This window comes from Protobothrops mucrosquamatus, unplaced genomic scaffold, assembly GCF_001527695.2.
Source record: "Protobothrops mucrosquamatus isolate PMUCROS unplaced genomic scaffold, P.Mucros_1.0 scaffold4129, whole genome shotgun sequence".
Taxonomy (NCBI): Eukaryota; Metazoa; Chordata; class Lepidosauria; order Squamata; family Viperidae; genus Protobothrops; species Protobothrops mucrosquamatus.
In genome coordinates, this window is record NW_015390057.1 from 1 (window position 1) to 18,946 (window position 18,946).

General features: G+C 45.2%; 1 protein-coding gene across 1 annotated transcript in view; it reads left to right on the forward strand.

The window, feature by feature from the left end:
* Nucleotides 1-9,089: 9,089 nt before the first annotated feature.
* FAM219A (family with sequence similarity 219 member A) overlaps nucleotides 9,090-18,946 on the forward strand; it is a gene marked incomplete at its 5' end in the record, with an annotated part of 11,405 nt that continues 1,548 nt past the window's right edge. The window contains 3 exons of the mRNA XM_015827985.1: nucleotides 9,090-9,192; nucleotides 15,193-15,273; nucleotides 17,233-17,287. Of these exons, the coding sequence (XP_015683471.1) occupies nucleotides 9,090-9,192; nucleotides 15,193-15,273; nucleotides 17,233-17,287 (239 nt within the window). The remainder of the gene's footprint in view (nucleotides 9,193-15,192; nucleotides 15,274-17,232; nucleotides 17,288-18,946) is intronic.

An 18,946-nucleotide genomic window follows, 5' to 3' on the forward strand; every position in this document is an offset into this window, starting at 1 on the left:
AAATGGGGCTGACGGAAGAAACCCGGGACCCCTATCCAAATTATCCGAGTGATAGACCAGTACAGGGAAGTCCTCGACTTACGACCACAATTGAGCCCAGCATTCCTGTTGCAAAATTAGATAGTTGTTAAGTGAATTTTGCCCCATTTTATGACCTGTCTTGCCACACTTGTTAAGCGAATCGCTGCAGTTGTTAAGTTAGTAACACAGTTGTTAAGTGAATCTGGCTTCCCCCCATTGACTTTGCTTGTCAGGGAGGTCACAAAAGGAGGATTCACGTGACCCCGGGACACTGCAACCGTCGTAAATCTGAGCCAGTTGCCAAGCCTCTGAATTTTGATCACGTGACCATGGGGATGCTGCAACGGTCGTTAAGTGTGAAAAATGGCCGTGTTTCAGCGACGTTGTAACTTTGAGCGATCACTAAATGAGGGATTGTAAGCCGAGGACTACCCGTAGCTTGAAATATATTCTACTACAACACGATTTGGGGGGGGGGTGAAATGTGCTTAACCAACGTGTGGCAAGATTGATCCATGTCATCTTTAAATTCAATCGTGTCCCAGTTGGAAATAAAGATATTTACTCAACGAAGGAACAGCATGGAGGCCTCTTATACAACTCTTTGAAAAATAAGAAGGAACATTGGAAAGTTCATGGTCTAATGTGAGTTCAGTAGAATAAAGATATGGTGGGCGGGCTTTTTATTGGGATATAAGAATGGAAGGATACAGCTGTTCAAAAGGAAGAGAAGCGACAGGGAGAGGGGAAGATTTATATTGTATTTTAACTCCAACTCAGAAATGCGAGGGATGAGTTGTCTAAGAAAGGAGAGGAAGAACAAAGAAAAGCAGAACTATTGACAGTGGCTATTCTTACCCACCCAACCGGGGAGAAAATGTGAATAACGCTTTCCAAATGGAAACTGTAGAACTTTTAAAGAGGCATGAAGCCATGGTGACGGGTGAGGGTTTTTTTTGTTTTTTTTTACAAATTTTTTATTAATTTTTCAAATAAACATATAAACAAATAATGCAAATATGGTGCATTTCATTAGAAAAACAAACACATAACAAGCCTACTCAGTAAGTATTCAGAAATAATCGGCGGTCCCCCCCCCCCCGCATCCACACTCCCTCAACCTTCCTACCTACTTCCCTCTTCCTTCCTCCCCCTCTTAGCCACAACCTCTCCTCTTTCCTCCTTTCCAACTATCCTACACATCCCATCACCTTCTTTTCCACCACCTCGGATGCAGTTTAGGGGTACTAGCCGATCATCTCCTCTTCTTAAAGACAAACATTTACATTATATTTATAAATACACCAACTGTGGAAACTGTAGAACTTTTAAAGAGGCATGAAGCCATGGTGACGGGCGAGTTTTGTTAAGAAACTTTTGTTAGAAGGCTAGCTTTATCCAGAAATTCCTGCCTTCCAGTTCGCTCTTCCAGAAGCTGAACCCAAAGGGTTTTGTTGTTGTTGTTTTTCCAAAAGGCAAGTGGACTTTGTTGTTGTTGTTGTTTTCCTTTGAAAACGTTTCGTTTCCAAAAAAAGCTTCTTCAACTCGGAAAGCGAAATGTTTTCAGAGGAAAAAAACAAACAAACAAAGTCCAGTTGCCTTTTGAGAAAAATAAACCTTTGGGACAACCATGACCTGGAGGGTTGAGAATCTCCATAGACGTTGAACAAAAGCACAGAAGGATGGGCTCCGTAGTCACTAGAGAACATGCCTTAAGTAGCAGGAATGGCAGAGCAGAGTGACATATGTTGTTGTAGTAGGAGATAACCAGGCTGAGCTCAAGGGGTCAAACGAGTCATGAGTCCCTGCGTGCCCATAGGAGATCTACGTCCAGCTTACCTTGAATGCCTTTCTTGTTGTTGTTAGTTGCGAAGTCGTGTCCGACCCATCGCGACCCCATGGACAACGTTCCTCCAGGCCTTCCTGTCCTCTACCATCTTCTGGAGTCCATTTAAGCTCAGGCCTCCTGCTTCAGTGACTCCATCCAGCCACCTCATTCTCTGTCGTCCCCTTCTTCTGTTGCCCTCCATCTTTCCCAGCATCAGGCTCTTCTCCAGTGAGTCCTTCCTTCTCATTAGGTGGCCAAAGTACTTGAGTTTCAACTTCAGGATATGATGCCTTTCTTATCTCCCGCTTATTTCCCTGGACTGTTAGTTGGCCAGATTTTTCTGGCAAACTTAAGCTTGCAATAAATCTTTATGTTCATTTGAACTGCCTGAATCCTTTGATTTCCCCACCACTTGACAGTTTGTGCTGGAGTTACTGGTTTTAGGGAAAACTGAGTCTGGTTGAGTGAATGATTTGGGCTTCAGAACAAGTGGAAGCTACAAGGAGTCCTCGCTTAACAAATGGCCATTTAGCTGATAAAGGAAGGCACTGGGAGGAGAGTCCTGGAAAAGGACGAGCCACAGAGCTGTGCTTTCCACTACAGCTGGTCCTCGACTTACGACAGTTTGTTTAGTGACTGTTCAAAGTTATAATAATAATAATAATAAGGTTGAAAGGGATCTTGGAGGTCATCAAGTCCAACCCCCTGCTCAGGCAGGTAACCCTATACCATTTCAGACAAATGGCTGTCCAGTCTCTTCTTAAAGACTTCCAGTGTTGGAGCATTCACCACTTCTGGAGGCAGGTTGTTCCACTGGTTAATTGTTCTAACTGTCAGGAAGTTTCTCCTTAGTTCTAGGTTGCTTCTCTCCTTGATTAGTTTCCACCCGTTGCTTCTTGTCCTGCCTTCAGGCGCTTTGGAGAATAGCTTGACTCCCTCTTCTTTGGGGCAGCCCCTGAAATACTGGAACACTGCTATCATGTCCCCCCTCGACCTTCTCTTCATTAAACTAGACATACCCAATTCCAGCAATCGTTCCTCATATGTTTTAGCCTCCAGTTCCCTGATCATCCTTGTTGCTCTTCTCTGCACTCTTTCTAGAGTCTCAACATCTTACAGCAGCACTGAAAAGAGTGACTTGTGACCATTGCAGCATCCCCATGGTCAAAATTCAGGGAAGAGGTTGGAAGAAGACCACCGTCTCTCTCTCTCTCTCTCTCTCTCTCTCTCTCACACACACACACACACACACACACACACACACACACACACCACCCTCACCCTCACCAGGTGACAAACAGAGTGGACACAGGGAGAGGGCATTTTACAAGTTGGGTGTGTGCAAAGGCAGAAATTGTGCTGCAGGGCTGCTAGTGGTCCAGGCTCCGCCGTGCCACAACTCTGGCCTGGTTCCAAACTGGAAGACCTTCTTTCGAGCAGCCAGCTTGGAGAGCCCCCCCCCCCGCTCCCCAGCCCGCTTTGCAACTGGCTCCTATTTATGACGGTCGCAGTGTCCTGGAGGGGTCACGTGATCCCTTTTTTTGCAACCTTCTGACCAGCAAAGTCAATGGGGAGGGGAAGCTAGTTTCGCTTAGCAGCCGTGTGACTGGCTTAATGACCGCAGCGATTCACTTAACCAGTGTGGCAAAAGGAAGGTCGTAAACTGGGGCAAAGCTCACTTAACAGCCGTCTGGAAATTTTGGGCTAGCTGTGGCCGTAAGTCGAGGACTGCCTGGGCCCGCTGTGGTTTTAAATTGAGAACGACCATCCCCGTGGCATCATAGACACAGAGACAGAGATAAGAGTTTATTATTTATTTATTTAATGGACTGCATAGCATACGTGGGCTTGCAATAGATATGAACATTTCGCCTAAATTAGTAAAACCCAATAAAATATAAATGTTAGATGGATCTACGTTCCAATACCAGTGTCTAGTAGGCCATCTAACCATTGAAGCACAGCATCTTTTACATGTAAAAAAATAATAATCAGACACTGGACCAGTTACAATGAGATCTATAATTTGTTTGGCTAAAGGAGTAGCAATAGCTGGCAGCCAGACTGCTCTGTACACTTTCCTGGCTTTCAAAATACATGGCAATGAAAATGTCTCTGTCTCTTTCTATCTCTATCATCTCCCCCCCCCCCCCCCTCTCTCTCTCTCTCTCTCTCTCTCTCTCTCTCTCTCTCTCATCTCCCTCCCTCTCTCTCTCTCTCTTTTGTTTTCATTTTAACAAAAAGTGGACCTTTTCAAACCTAAATGACCAGAGATATAGAGAAAGATAGAGTTAGAAATAGATAGATAGAGAGAGAGAGAGACAGAGACAGAGAGACAGAGACAGACAGAGACAGAAAGACAGACAGACAGATATAGAGATAGACAGAGACAGAGACACAATTAAAGATGTAGTAATTTTGACCATGGAGAACTCTCACTAATATTTAAGTAAGTAACATTTACAAGAGTTGGAGGAACCTTGGAGGTCTTCTAGTCCAACCCCCTGCTCAAGCAGGAGATCCTGTATCAGTGGTGGCAAACCTATGGCACACGTGCCATAGGCAGCACTCAGAGCCCTCTCTGTGGGCACGCTTGCCATGCCCCAGAGATGGCAACCGTCCCTCTTCAACCAGCCGCCCACTAACTTGCCGAGGTCCCACATGGCTGGATGCACCCATGCACTCACTGGCCTCTGTGTGCAGGGGCCAATGGTGTCAGGCAGCAAACGCCCCGGCCCCTGCCTCACCTTGCCCTATGACAATGGCACCCCCGCCCTGCCTCGCCTTGCCTCGCCCCACCCCGCAGGACGAGCCTCCTGCCCACCGCCCCACCTGCCAGAGACCCCCTGGATCTCCCCCAACCCTGCCCGGCCCCCACAGGCATCCCTCCCCACGAGCAACATTGAGGTGATCACGCCCACCTTGGCCACACCCACCCAATCTGCCATGACCACCATAGCCACGCCCATCCAGTGGGCCATGCCCACCTGGCACCCGGCGATAAATAAGTGGGTTTTGGGTTGCAGTTTTGGCACTCGGTCTCTAAAAGGTTCGCCATCACTGTCCTATACCCTTTCAGCCAACTCGCTGTCCAGTCTCTTCTTAAAAACCTCCAGTGATGGAGCACCTATAACTTCCGACTGCAAGCTGTTCCACTGGTTAATCGTTCTCACTGTCAGGAAATTTCTCCTTAGTTCTAGTTGCTTCTCTCCTTAGTTTCCATCCATTGTTTCATATCTTGCCTTCTAGTGCTTTGGAGAATAGGTTGACCCCCCCCTCTTCTTTGTTGCAGCCCCTCAAATATAGGGACACTGCTATCATGTCACTACCTAATCCTTCTCTTGGTTAGACTGGCTACCAATATCCAATTCCTGCGACCGTTCTTTGTATGTTTTAGCTTCGTGTGTTTTTGCTTGGATGCTGCCTCTGCCTTAACTTCCCACCTCTGAAATGAGACCATGAATAATGAACATGGCAGCTACGCTCTGAAGATCTATAATTAAGCCCCAGTTTGTGGCCAAAGGCTAAACCAAGGAAGGAAAGAATGAAGCTGATTTTAGTTCATTTCCATGGAGGCAGCACCGGGGAGACAGAAGCGAGGAGGCAGAGGAGGCAGAGCACTGCGGAGCTATCTGCTGGAAGATCAGAAGAAGGGGGGGGTGTTTCAAACCACCATGGCGTACACAAGCACACAAAGCTCTTTAGATGTAGCTTCATGCATTCTCCCCCACCCCCTGATCCCTGCATACCCTCCCCAGTTTGAGAAAGCATCAGAGGATTCTAGCAATAAAGGCGACACTTAAAGATGTACAAAACCATTATCTGAGCTGCGATGTCTCTTAAACATTTAACGTATTATGAGAACATAACAGAAGAGAAGTAAACATATAAATATAAATCTTCTTCTTCTTGTGCCATATCTGTTATCGGACGTTGGAGATCATGTTGGCGATCCTGTTTTTATCAGCAGCTCGCACAAAAAAGTGCTGCTGAGTCTTGTCCAAACCAGTCCCCTAGATTTTGAAGCCACGATGTTCTTCTTCTGCCTGGACCTCGTTTGCCTTCAATCTTTCCCTGGAGGATTAAATGGAGTATGCCGTATTTTTCTGGGTGTCGCATCACATGTCCGAAATATTCTAATTTTCGTTTTTTAATTGTTTTGATGATTTCTCTTGGCTTTCCCAGGCGGCTTATCACCTCCTCATTTCTGATCTTGTCAACCCAGCTTATACGTAACAGCTGCCTGTAAATCCACATTTCAAATGCTTCTAGTCTCTTCAGGTGGCCTTCTGTCAGAGACCAACTCTCTACTCCATAGAGCAGGATAGAAAAAATATAGCAAGCATCTGACAAGCCTGATTTTCAGTCTTAGGCTTATGTCGTGACTGCAGAAGACCTTTTTCATTTTGAAGAATGCTGTTTGAGCTTTTTCTATCCTTGTCTTTACTTCAGTGGTCACGTCCCAGCTTTCATGTAAATTAGAACCGAGGTGCGTGATCCTTTCAACTTTTTCTAGTGGTATTCCTTCTGAATTTATTGGTGGTAAATTAATGGGTTGTTTGCTGACAACCATGATCTTGGCTTGTGAGGTGTTAAGCTTCAAGCCGTATTTTTCAGATATTTCTGTGACTCTGTTGATGAGGAGCAGAAAGTCTTCATGCTTACTGGCAAGCAGAACTGTATCGTCAGCATATCTTAAGTTGTTGATCCAAACACCGTTTACTTGGATGCCAGCGTCGATGTTCTCCAGTGCCTCATTGAAGATTGACTCAGAGTAGATATTGAACAACAGTGGAGACAGAATACATCCCTGTCTGACCCCTCTTCTTATTTCTGCATCAGCTGAGTATTTTTGGCCTAGTCTCACATTCGCTACCTGATGCCAATACAGATTCTTTATTATTTGGATGTCTTTGTCATCTAGTCCCCCTTGTTTCAGGATTTCTAATAGTTTGCTGTATCTTATTTTATCAAAAGCTTTTTCGAAATCAATGAAGCACATATAAACACTGTGATTGACATCTCTACAACGCTGTACAAGAACCTGAATGCTGAACAGCGCATCTCGTGTACCAAGATTGTTTTCTGAAACCAAATTGTGTGTTACCTAGACGCTCTTCAATTTTGTTGTATATTCTTGTGTGAATTATTCTCAGGAATATTTTCAGGGCATGATAAATATATTTATAAATATAAATGTATATGTCTAAACATACACAGTCCTCAATTTACGACAGTTCGTTTATTGACTGTTCAAAGTTACAACAGCACTGAAAAAGTGGATATGACCATTTTTTCATACTTAGGACTGTTGCCAGCATCACATGATCAAAATTCCAATGTTTGGCAACCGACTCGCATTCATGACGGTTGCAATGTCTCTGTGTCATATCATCCCCTTTTGTCCTCAACTTACGACCACCATAGAGCCCAAAATTTATGTTGCTAGGCGAAAGGGTTGTTAAATGGATTTTACCCCATTTTACAACCTTTCTTGCCACAGTTGTTAAGTAAGTCGCTGCAGCTCTTATGTTAGGAACACGGTTAAATGAATCGGGCTTCCCCATTAACTTTGCTTGTTAGAAAGTCACAAAAGAGGGGTCACATGATCCCAGGATACTTCAAACAATATAAATACATGCCAGTTGTCAATTTTGATCAGGTGACCACAAGGAGGCTGCAGTGGTCGTAAGTGTGAGAAACGATCCTAAGTCCCTTTTTTCAGCACCGTTGCAACAAACTGCTGTAAGTTGAAGACCATTTCTATGGCCTGGCCTGATGAAGCCGTATAGCAGGGGTCTTCAAACCTGACCCTTTTATGGCTTGTGGACTTCAACTTCCAATATCTTAGGGGCTGCCACAAAGAAGAGGGAGTCAAGCTATTCTCCAAAGCACCTGAAGGCAGGACAAGAAGCAATGGATGGAAACTGACCAAAGAGAGAAGCAACCTGGAACTAAGGAGAAACTTCCTGACAGTTAGAATAATTAACCAGTGGAACAACCTGCCTCCAGAAGCGGTGAATGCTCCAAAACTGGAAGTTTTTAAGAAGAGACTGGATAGCCATTTGTCTGAAATGGTATAGGGTTTCCTGCCTGAGCAGGGGGTTGGATTAGATGACTTCCAAGGTCCCTTTCAACTTTATTATTATTATTATTATTATTATTATTATTATTATTATTATTATTATTATTATTATTATTATTACTACTATTACTACTACTACTACTACTACTACTACTACTACTACTACTACTATTATTATTATTATTATTATTATTATTATTATTATTATTATCTCCCAGAATTCCTTAGCCAGCATGCCTGGCTGAGGAATTCTGGGAGTTGAAGTCCACAAGTCATAAAAGGGCCAAGTTTGGAGACCCCTGCTCCCATCTCTGGATATTTTCTTGCCCGCAACAAACAACAAGAGATAAACAGAAGATGGTGAGGTGGCTTGCTCAGAGTCAAAACCATGAGTGCTGCAGCTGCCACATATCCTAGTGAACAGATGCCTGTTGCAAATGCTTTTTAAGAACTTTTTAATGGTTCTTCAAAGGCAGGAAGTCCAAAGGCTTCCATCTTCATTTGGCTCCTTTCAATAAGCGAAGGAGGGAAGGGCAAGGAAGCCCTGAAGACGAATGGACCCAGATAATCTCCCTACCTGTCGTTCTATCGATTTGCTTCTCCAGATGGACACCGGAGGGGGCTTCCATTTCTTCTCCAGGAATGCAGCCCTTCAAAATGTGATTTTACTGCTGCTCGCTCTTTCTTTCTTTCTTTCTTTCTTTCTTTCTTTCTTTCTTTCTTTCTTTCTTTCTTTCTTTCTTTCTTTCTTTCTTTCTTTCTTTCTTTCTTTCCTACTTTCTTTCTTTCTTTCTTTCACTTAGCAACAGAAATACTGGGCTTAGTTATGGTCGTAACTCAAGAACTACCTGTAATAGAAAAGTTAGATGTGAACAGTAACATCATGACAGACATTTCTTGGCTTCTGTTTGCTCCCCACATCCACACAACCTGGAATACATTTTTAGCTGTGCCGTTGGAGATCCTTCTGGGCCACACGTTGCCCATCCTGGTTTATGCCACAAATAACCCCCAAGACGTGATGTCACTCACTTCCTGATAACTGTATTTGCTTTCCCTGGAGCAAACTCTGGCTAATATGGCCTTGCAGTTGGCTTCCATACGAGAGGCCGCCTGCCTAACTCTCTTTCTCGATGTCTTGTCTTTCTCCTACAGAGAAACAGCGAGAGCTGGCTCGGAAGGGGTCCCTGAAAAATGGCACCATGGGGAGCCCGGTTAACCAGCAACCCAAGAAGACCAACGTCATGGCTCGAACAAGGTGGCTGCTTCTTCCTCGTGAGATGCTTTGTGTGTCTACAACAATGTTTCTCAACCTTGGCAGCATTAAGAGGGATGGACTTCAACTCCCAGAATTCCCCAGTCCACACATTGAATTGTGAAGTCTGCACCGTTCCACCTGTGTGGACTCCACCGTTCCACCTGTGTGGACTACACCTTTCAAATTGTGTGGAATCTACTGTTCCACCTGTGTGGACTCCACCGTTCCACCTGTGTGAACTCCACCTTTCAAATTGTGTGGACTCCGCCATTCCACCTGTGTGGACTCCACCTTTCAAATTGTGTGGACTCCACCTTTCAAATTGTGTGGACTCTACCGTTCCACCTGTGTGGACTCCACTGTTCCACCTGTGTGGACTCCACTGTCCCAACTGTGTGGACTCCACCTGTGTGGACTCCATCGTTCCAATTGTGTGGACTCCACCGTTCCACCTGCATGGACTCCACCATTCTACCTGCGTGGACTCCACCGTTCCACCTGCGTGGACTCCATCATTCCAACTATGAAGTCTGGGAGTTGAAGTCCACACATTGAACTGTGTGTAAAACAAAATTACTCTCCATACTTTTGTTTTTCTATTCTACGGTGTTGACCATTAGAAGCAACAGCTGCAGCACTGGAGGGCAAAGCTTTGGAACCTTAACTTGGGAGGCATAGATGCAGATCCTCATTCTGTGGAGAAAATATCATCTATTTAGCCCAGAGGTGTCTCCAATCTTGGCAACTTTTAAGACCTGTGTGGACTTCAACTCCCAGCATTCCACAGCCAGCTCTGCTCTGCTGGTTGCAGAACGCTAGGAGTTGAAGTCCACGCCTCTTCAAGCTACCAAGGTTGAGAAACGCTGGTCTATAGGACTTCCACTGGGGTAATCTGGTTTGGGAGAAATCAGTGACCCCTAAAGCGGAGCGATGAGATATATCTGCCTTTTCAGATTAAAATATAGAACTAAGAACAATAGGGTACGGACTCTGGAGAAGCTTCTGATCAAAAGACCAGTTTGAAAACAGCTCTGGCAGAGTCTCATCACCCGAATTTAATTTACATCCTTGGTGCTCCCTGAGTTGGGCTGTTTTCTTGCAGATGTTTTATGACCCAACTAGGTAACTTCATCAGTGCTAGAAGAGACTGGGTTTTGTTCTCTTTTTACATACAGGCGGTTTGGATAGAAAGGAATGTTTGTAGCTCAGGGTTGAACTGTGGGGTCCTGCAGCATTGATGATGTAACCTAATAAGAGCACCAAGGACCCCACAGTCCTCCTCCTCCTCCCCTTCCTCCTCTCCACGCATACCCCGTCTAGCACTGATGATGTTACCTAGTTGGGTCATGAAACATCTGCAAGAAAACCACCAAGCTCAGAGGGCACCAAGGACCCTACAGTCCTCCTTCTCCTTACCTTCCTCCTCCTCCCCTTTTCCCTTTCTCCTCCTCCCTTCTCCTCTACTCTGCAAAGCCCACTCCCTTCAAGCACTGATGATGTTACCTAGTTGGGTCATGAAACGTCTGCAAGCAAACAACAAAGCTCAGAGAGCACCAAGGACCCCATAGTCGTCGTCGTCGTCGTCGTCCTCCTCCTCCTCCTCCTCCTCCTCCTCCTCCTCCTCCTCCCCCCAAACCTCACTCTCTTCTACCATTATTTTGCCTACTTGGGTAATGAAACGCCTGCATGAAAACAGCCTAGCTCAGAGACCACCAAGGACCTCACAGTCCTCCTCCTCCTCCTCTTCCTCCTCTCCACACACCCCTCTCCCTTCTAGCACTGATGATGTTACCTAGTTGGGTCATGAAACATCTGCAAGAAAACCACCAAGCTCAGAGAGCACCAAAGGAGCCTGCATTCTGAATTGTCCTGAGAAAGAAACCAGGATCCAGAGAAACCTCTTTAGGGCGAGACCGAGTTTAGTTTTTTCCTAAACGCAGCTCCATTTTTGCAACCTTCTTTTGGAGTGGTTATTTGTGCAAATCCACTCGTTCCGCTTCAGTTATTGTACATGACACTGGGCAAACCCATGAACATCATCCCTCCCAAATTCATTGTCTCTAAAATTCCGACCTGTTTCCCCAAATAAAATTCAGAAGAAGCTAGACTGCTGCTACGAATAATTATATACTGTATATCATTCATGTTTCTCCCCCCCCCCGAAGATTGTGCAATTTGCCTTGGAAATTAGACTTGGGAGGGGGGTTTTTGGGTGCTGCTGTCAGCAACACTGCGCCTAGATTTTATTCTGCTTAATTTTTATTTCACGGGTTGTTAGAGCCACCCAATTCAAATAAAGTGACTCTAGGTTGCATTTAACGGAAGCAAAAAACAAAACAACAACAGCTAATCAAATCAGGTTGAAAGGGAACAACAGCCCGATGTAAAACTATTGAGTCTGTGACGGCACGAGTCCTATACTCTCTGTAAATAAATACATTTATCAGACTTCTATAATCCATTTTGACACACATGCCAGCCGGTTTTCAAGTTCTATTTGTCCCCAGTTGGTGTTTAAGTAGGAGGGTGACAGGCAGAAAGTCAAGGACACAGCCCTTCATAAGTTCATTTTACAGGTAGTCCTTGACTTACGTACATCAGTCCATTTTTTTTAAAAAAAAACTTTTTATTAATTTTCCAGTGTTACAATTATATCTTTGAAAAGCAACATGGTGTCTGAGTTACAATAATTCCATTACCTACAAATATTATTAATACAAATCTCCAACTATTACAGCCAATATTTCCTCTCTCTTTTCCCTTAGTACATACTGTCTCTTGTTTAAATTAGTATACTTCTTATTCTATCCATCAGCTACTTAATAGCTTTCTTACATTGATCAATAATTTTATATGTCTTATTTATTTTAACATTCCATCTTTTGGACCATCAATAACCTTATAAATTTTCCCAGCTTTAATTTTGCGTTGGTTTTTAAATTAAACGTTTAATATTTATCATTTCCCAATTTTTAAATGACCCCAATTCCCTTTTGTCACAATTCCCCCCAACATCTAGTGTTCCAGATACATATCTATCTCACTTCTATATAAACAGATTAGTAATACATCAGTCCATTTAGTGATCATTCAGAGTTACAACGGCACTGAAAACTATGACTTTTGACCGTTTTTCAGTTTACGACCATTGCAGCATCCCCGTGGTCACATGATCAAAATTCAGACGTTTTGCAGCATCCTGGGATCAGGTGGATCTCCTTTTGCAACCTTCTGACAAGCAAAGTCAATGGGGAAGCCAAATTCACTTAACCACCAGGTTGCTAACTGATCAACTGCAGTGCTTCACTTCACTGGGACAAGAGACGTCGTAAAAGGGGGCAAAACTCACTTAACAGATGTCTCACTTAACCACAGAAACTTTGGGCTTGATTGTGGTCATAAGGCGAGGACTAGCTGTATTACAGCATGTGGCAAAGGCATTCGTTAACAAATTGCTACCGGTAGACCTCGAATTAACGACCACAATCGAGATCCAGAATTTTGATTGCTAAAGCAAGGTGGTCCTTAAACAGGCCATTTTACGATCTTTTTGCTAAGGTCGTTCAGCGAAACACTGCAGTTGTTGAGCTGGGACTCCCATGTGGGCATTAAGCCGATCTGGCTCCCCCCCCCGGTTGACTTTGCTTGACAGAATCCAGCTAGGAAAGCCGCAAAGGAGCCATCATCAATAACACGCCAGTTCCTAGGTGACTGAAGTTTGATCAAGTGACCCTGGGGATTCTGTGACGGTTGTGCTGTGAGTCCGTGACAGTCAGTGGACCCGGCAGCTGAGTCTGGGGAATCAGAGGAGGAGGAGGAGGGCTCTGGAGAGCCATCAGAGTCGGAGGAAGGCTCTGATGAGCTTTAGGATTTACCATCTGATGAAGAGCCTGGCCCCTCCACTGGTGCTCAGACTGAGACCCAGCTGTGCTGGGAAGCCGAGTCAGACTCTGAGGACTCACAGCTGGAAGATATCATAGACCAGGGCTTTTCAACCTTTTCACCCATTGTACCACTTTTAGGATATGGCAACATCCGAGTACCACCAGTCGCCTAGCAAGGTGTCAAAAACTTGATGACCCCCCCCAAAAAAGGAAAAAAGTGATAAAGTACTGGTAGTCCTCGACTTACAACAGTTCGCTTAGTGACTGTTTGAAGTTACAATGGCACTGACAAAAGTGCCCCCCATGCCACAGCCGAGCAAGACACCTGCCTGCCCGCCCGGCCGCGCTCTTCCTCCTGTCCGAGGTTTTCATGGTTGTGAGCATTTCTGTTGAGGATTGGCACTGGAGGTGGGGTGGGGGGTGTTTGGTTTTTATTCCCCCCCCCCCCCGTCTGCTGGGTGGTTGCAGCAGGTTTTGGTCATTTCACATGACCCTGGGACACTGTGACCGTCATAAATATGAATCAGTTGCCAAGCATCTGAATGTAAATCACAAGACCCTGGAGATGCTGCAACATTCCAGCTGATCGGCGCTTCTTCAGAGCTCAGCAGAAGCGCCAGGATCAGTGCTGCTTTCCAGCTGATTGGTGCTTCTTCAGGGCTCAGCAGAAGCGCCAGGATCAGCGCCGAGCTCCAGCTGGAGCCTGGTGCTGATCCTGGCGCTTCCACTGAGCCCTGACAGCCCCAAAGAAGCACCGATCAGCTAAAAAGCGGCACTGATCCTGGCGCTTCCATGAGCCCTGACAGCCCCAAAGAAGCACCGATCAGCTAAAAAGCGGCACTGATCCTGGCGCTTCCACTGAGCCCTGACAGCCCTGCAGCTCCAGCCATCTCTTGCTCAGGCTTGTGCAGTGCTGCCACCGGTTCAGCTCATTCCCCTCCCCCGCTACCACTTTTCTAGGATGGTCGCATACCACCTGCCAGGTGCCAATGTACCACAGGTGGTACCCGTACCACTGGTTGAAAAGCCCTGTCATAGACGCTCGCAAACGCAGACAGGCAACAAGAGCAGGACAGAGGGAGGCAATGGGGCGACTTCAAGGGAGGAGGAGAAGGCATTGAGAAGCCACACCTTGGGGCTGCATAATAAAAAGGGAAAGTGTGGGCGGTGCTGGTTGCTAAAGGCAACCGTTTGCAAAGGACTTAAGTTTTATGGAATCCTGTTTTGTTTGCCTTGCCTGTGAACAATTCTCCGTTTGAATCGTGTTTTGTTTGCCTTTGCTTTTGGGACATTTTGCAGGTCTGTACCTAACTAATAAAAGGGGTTTGTCTTCCCTGCATTTCCAGCCTACTTGTTAAAAGAGGGGTTTGCCCTTGTGAACTAACAAGGACTCACATAAGCTGGGACAGAACAGGTCGTAAAGGGGAGGACCAGTCGTATAGCGCTTTTTTTCAGCATCATTGGAACTTTGAATCTTCACTAGCTCTGTCAACATCTGTGCATTTTGTGCTGTACAAGTAGTTGTCGACTTACGATCACCGTTGAGTCCGACATTCCCCTTGCTAAGCAGGGTAGTTGTTAAATAAGTTGTGTCCCACTTTACGACCTTTTCGCCACAGTTGCTGGGTAAAATCACAGCAGATGTTAAGCGAATCATGTGGTCATTAAGCAACTCTGCCTTCTCCCCCCCCCCCCCCCGGCTGACTTTGCTTGTCAGAAATCGCTGGGAAGGTTACAAATGGCGATCACATGACCCTGGGACAGTGCAACCATCCTAAGTACACGCCAGTTGCCGAGCCTCTGAATTTTTGATCGCATGATTGTGGGGATGCTGCAACGGTCGTAAATGTGAAAAACCCATCGTAGGTCACTTTTTTCAGCGCCATTGTAACTTTGAACAGTCACTAAACAAACTGCTGTAAATCAAGGACTACCTGTAGTAACTGAGAAGCCTTGTCTCTAACACTGTAGTATGAGAAAGCATTTTCCTTACAGTAGACTTTTATCTTTGCCTAATCTGAAACCCCGGGTACTATTTTTCACCCGCTTTTATTCTTCATTTGAGCTTCTTATGTATCCACGACAGTCCATATAATGTTCCTTTCTTTCATTTCAGGCTGGTTGTTCCTAATAAAGGCTACTCCTCGTTAGATCAAAGTCCCGATGAAAAGCCATTGGTGGCTCTGGACACGGACAGGTAGATATGAAATGACAAAACTAACCTATGAAATTATATTATTTAGAAGATAGACAAATAGAGTTGGAAGGGACCTTGGAGGTCTTCTAGTCCAGCCCCCTGTTCAAGCAGGAGACCTTATACCAGGGGTAGGCAACCGTGGCTCTTTTATGACTCGTGGACTTCAACTCCCAGAATTCCTGAGCCAGCATAGCTGGCTCATAGCTGGCTCAGGAATTCTGGGAGTTGAAGTCCACGAGTCATAAAAGAGTCAAGGTTGCCTACCTCTGCCTTATACCATCCCAGTCAAATGGTTGTCCAGTCTCTTTTTGAAAGCCTCCAGTGATGGAGCACTCACAATTTTTGAACTTCTCATTTGTGGCCATACGATTAAATGTGATTGCTCCGTGTAGAATTTTTGGGAATCCTTTTCTGGGGACCCTCAAGTTTCCCCAGCTTTTGATTTGTGCATTCACTTTGCCAGCTAACAAGGCCAAAAGTTAATATTTGTAAGTTGTAAGATTTGTTTTGTTGAAGTTGTTTCGTTCATAGCTTTCATTTTTCATACTGCTTCCACCTCAAAGTGAGTATACCTTTAATATATAACACCACCACTTTCTATATACAATCTTTCTCCCGTCCAGTGTTCTCCAGATGTATCTAGGCTGCTGTGTTGAGAAATTTTGTGAGTTTACTCCAAGCTATTTGGTGACATTATGAAGGTACTCACTGCTACAAGTCACAAGCTCTGACGGTGCTTAAAATGGCTGAGAAGAACATAGAACAGAGAATTCTAGCGCTGGAAGGGATCTTGGAGGTCTTCTAGTCCAACCCCCTGCTCAAACAGGAGACCTTAGATCAGACATGTCAAACACAAGGCCCGGGAGCCAGATGGGGCCCGCAAAGTGGTTTCATGTGGCCCGCGAAGCCATCCTGGAAACAGTGAGGGAACGGCCCCCGCTGCCTTGGCCCTGGCCCAGGCCGGCCGGGAGCCAATGTACAATTTTGTGGTGGCCATCTTGGCACTTGCCCCAGTGGACCATGCCTTGGTGCTTGCCCCGGTCCCACCCCCTTCTGCCAGAGACCCTCAGATCTGTCCCACTCCTGCCCAGGCTCCATAGGCACTCTTGATGCGAATGATGTAGAACTGGCCATGCCCACCCAGTAGGCCATACCCACTCCATCCACGCCCACCCAGAAGGCTGCACCCACTCTGGCCACACACACACACCCCAGGGCAACCACAATGCTGATGCGGCCCTCAGTGAAATTGAGTTTGACACCCCTGCCTTAGATGATCACAGTCAAACGTTTGTCTAATCTCCTCTTAAAAACCTCCAGTGATGGAGCACCCACAACTTTCCACTCATTAATTAACAAAGTAACAGAATAACAGAGTTGGAAGGGACCTTGGAGATCTTCTAGTCCAACCTCCTGCTCAGGCAGGAAACCCCTATACCATTTTAGACAAACGGTTGTCCAATCTCTTCTTAAAAACTTCCAATTTTAATTGTATTCACAACCTCTGAAGACAAGCTGTTCCACTGATTAATTGTTCTCACTGTCAGGAAATTTCTCCTTAGTTCCAGGTTGGTTCCCTCCTGGGTTAGTTTCCATCCTTTGTTTCTTGACCTGCCCTCAGATGCTTTGGAGCAGGGTCTTCAAACTTGGCAACTTTAAGACTTGTGGACTTCAACTCCCAGAATTCCTCAGCTAGCCCTGGCTGGCTGAGGAATTCTGGGAGTTGAAGTCCACAAGTTTGAAGACCCTTGCTTTGGAGAATATAGGTTGACACTCCCTCTTCTCTGTGACTTCCTGGAGATAGAACAGTTACGTTCATATAGACCACAGATCCATCCCGATGGGTCCCATAGGGCTGTCCTCTCCTTGTCTATGAAAATGAACAGCAGTGTGCTACACAACATGCTCTTTTGCTTGCTGGAGATGCCTTTCCCCATTGTGTCTTGTCTTGCTTTGCAGTGATGACGACTTTGACATGTCCAGATATTCCTCCTCGGGATATTCTTCAGCTGAGGTGGGTCCCATTCCGTCCCTTTGTGTCTCATGAAGAATAAACTTGTTTTTCCGTTTGCAGAGTACGAGGAATCTAAAACTATGAACTGGATTTTTAAAGGCAATGAACCTTGGCAGTACAGTAGTGGCCAAAATTGTGGAAACCTTTTGGGAAAAGTGTACTTTTGAGGTTTGATGGCTAATAACACCACTTTTTTTGGGGAGTAGTACCATAAAATCATATATCAATGGAAAGATAATTTAATCAAGAATGTAATGCAACAAAGTTTGTTCAATTACCTGTACTGTATTCTATGAGAAGTTATGGCCAAATAACCAGAAAAAGGAAGCACAACTTGCTTAGGTTGATCTCAGGTAGCTTTCCTTCATCTGATTGTAGCCAATGAGCATGAATGTTTAGAGAGCCAATCAGGTGTCATCTTGTTTTGGTAATGAGCCAATCATATCACAGAAGGATTCAGTTCTTGATGTCATGTATTGAAGCTGAGAGGAGGACATTGGTCAGTATGTTATGTGATGGCTATCAAGTTGGTTGGGGTTTTTTTGTGTTCTTTCATTTAGTGAGCTTGTAAAATGTAATAAAATTAAAGTAATGGTGCAAAGAGTTGACTGGTTGCCCAGAAAGTGATGTAAAATAGTATTATTAAGTGAACAAGGCTCCAGTTATAAAGAAATTAGAAGACAAATTGGTGGAAACTTAACCAAAGGTAGCATTTCTACTGTACACCTTTCCCAAAAGGTTTCCACAATTTGGCCACTAATGTAGTTTTCTCGGGCTGAAACTTCTAGTTTTACTGATAATATTTCTGAAATGTGGATTCGGATACTGCTCTCGGGAAGACCTGATGTAATTTTCATCACAGAAGCAGGGAGAGATAAGAGTTGGCCAGATTCATGATTGCATCTCCTCCACAGAGACCTTCAGGGCATCAGACCCTCTGCAAATACATTGGTCCCTCTCAGTCCTTGAAAATGTCCTGGAAAAATGAGATTGGCAGTCAAACCGAATCTGAACCAGTCTTTGGCCACCAGGCTTACGTTTTCAATAACAGGTAGTCCTCGACTTAATGACCACAACCGAGCGCAAAATTTCCATTGCTAGGCAAGACCGTTTTTAAGTGAGTTTTACCCCATTTTATGACCTTTCTGGCCACAGTCGTTAAGTGAGACACTGCAGTTAGTAACACGGCTGTTAAGGGAATCCGGCTCCCCCATTGACTTTGCGGGTCAGAAGGTCGCAAAAGGGGGTCACGTGACCCTCCCGGGACCATGCAACCGTCATAAAGACAAGTCAGTTGCCAAGCCTCTGGATTTTGATCACGTGACCCTGGGGAGGCTGCAATAGTGGTAAAGTGTAGAAAAACCGGTCCTAAGTCACTTGTTTCAGTGCCGTTGTAACTTTGAACGGTCACTAAACAAACTGTTGTAAGCCAAGGACTGCCTACAGCATCCTGGGAAGAGCTCATATCTTAGGAGTAGATCATAGCTGAGTAGTTGTAGTGTGCAAAAGCTGCAAATTCAGACTTGATCTTGTTAAACATGACCAGAAAAGCACCTTTGGCTAAGAGTCTCAGCCTCTAATAACTTTTATGGAGGCCTGGCCCAGCTTTGTTGTTTCGAAGACGTCAGGCCAACATTGAGAGCATCATAAATACCACTT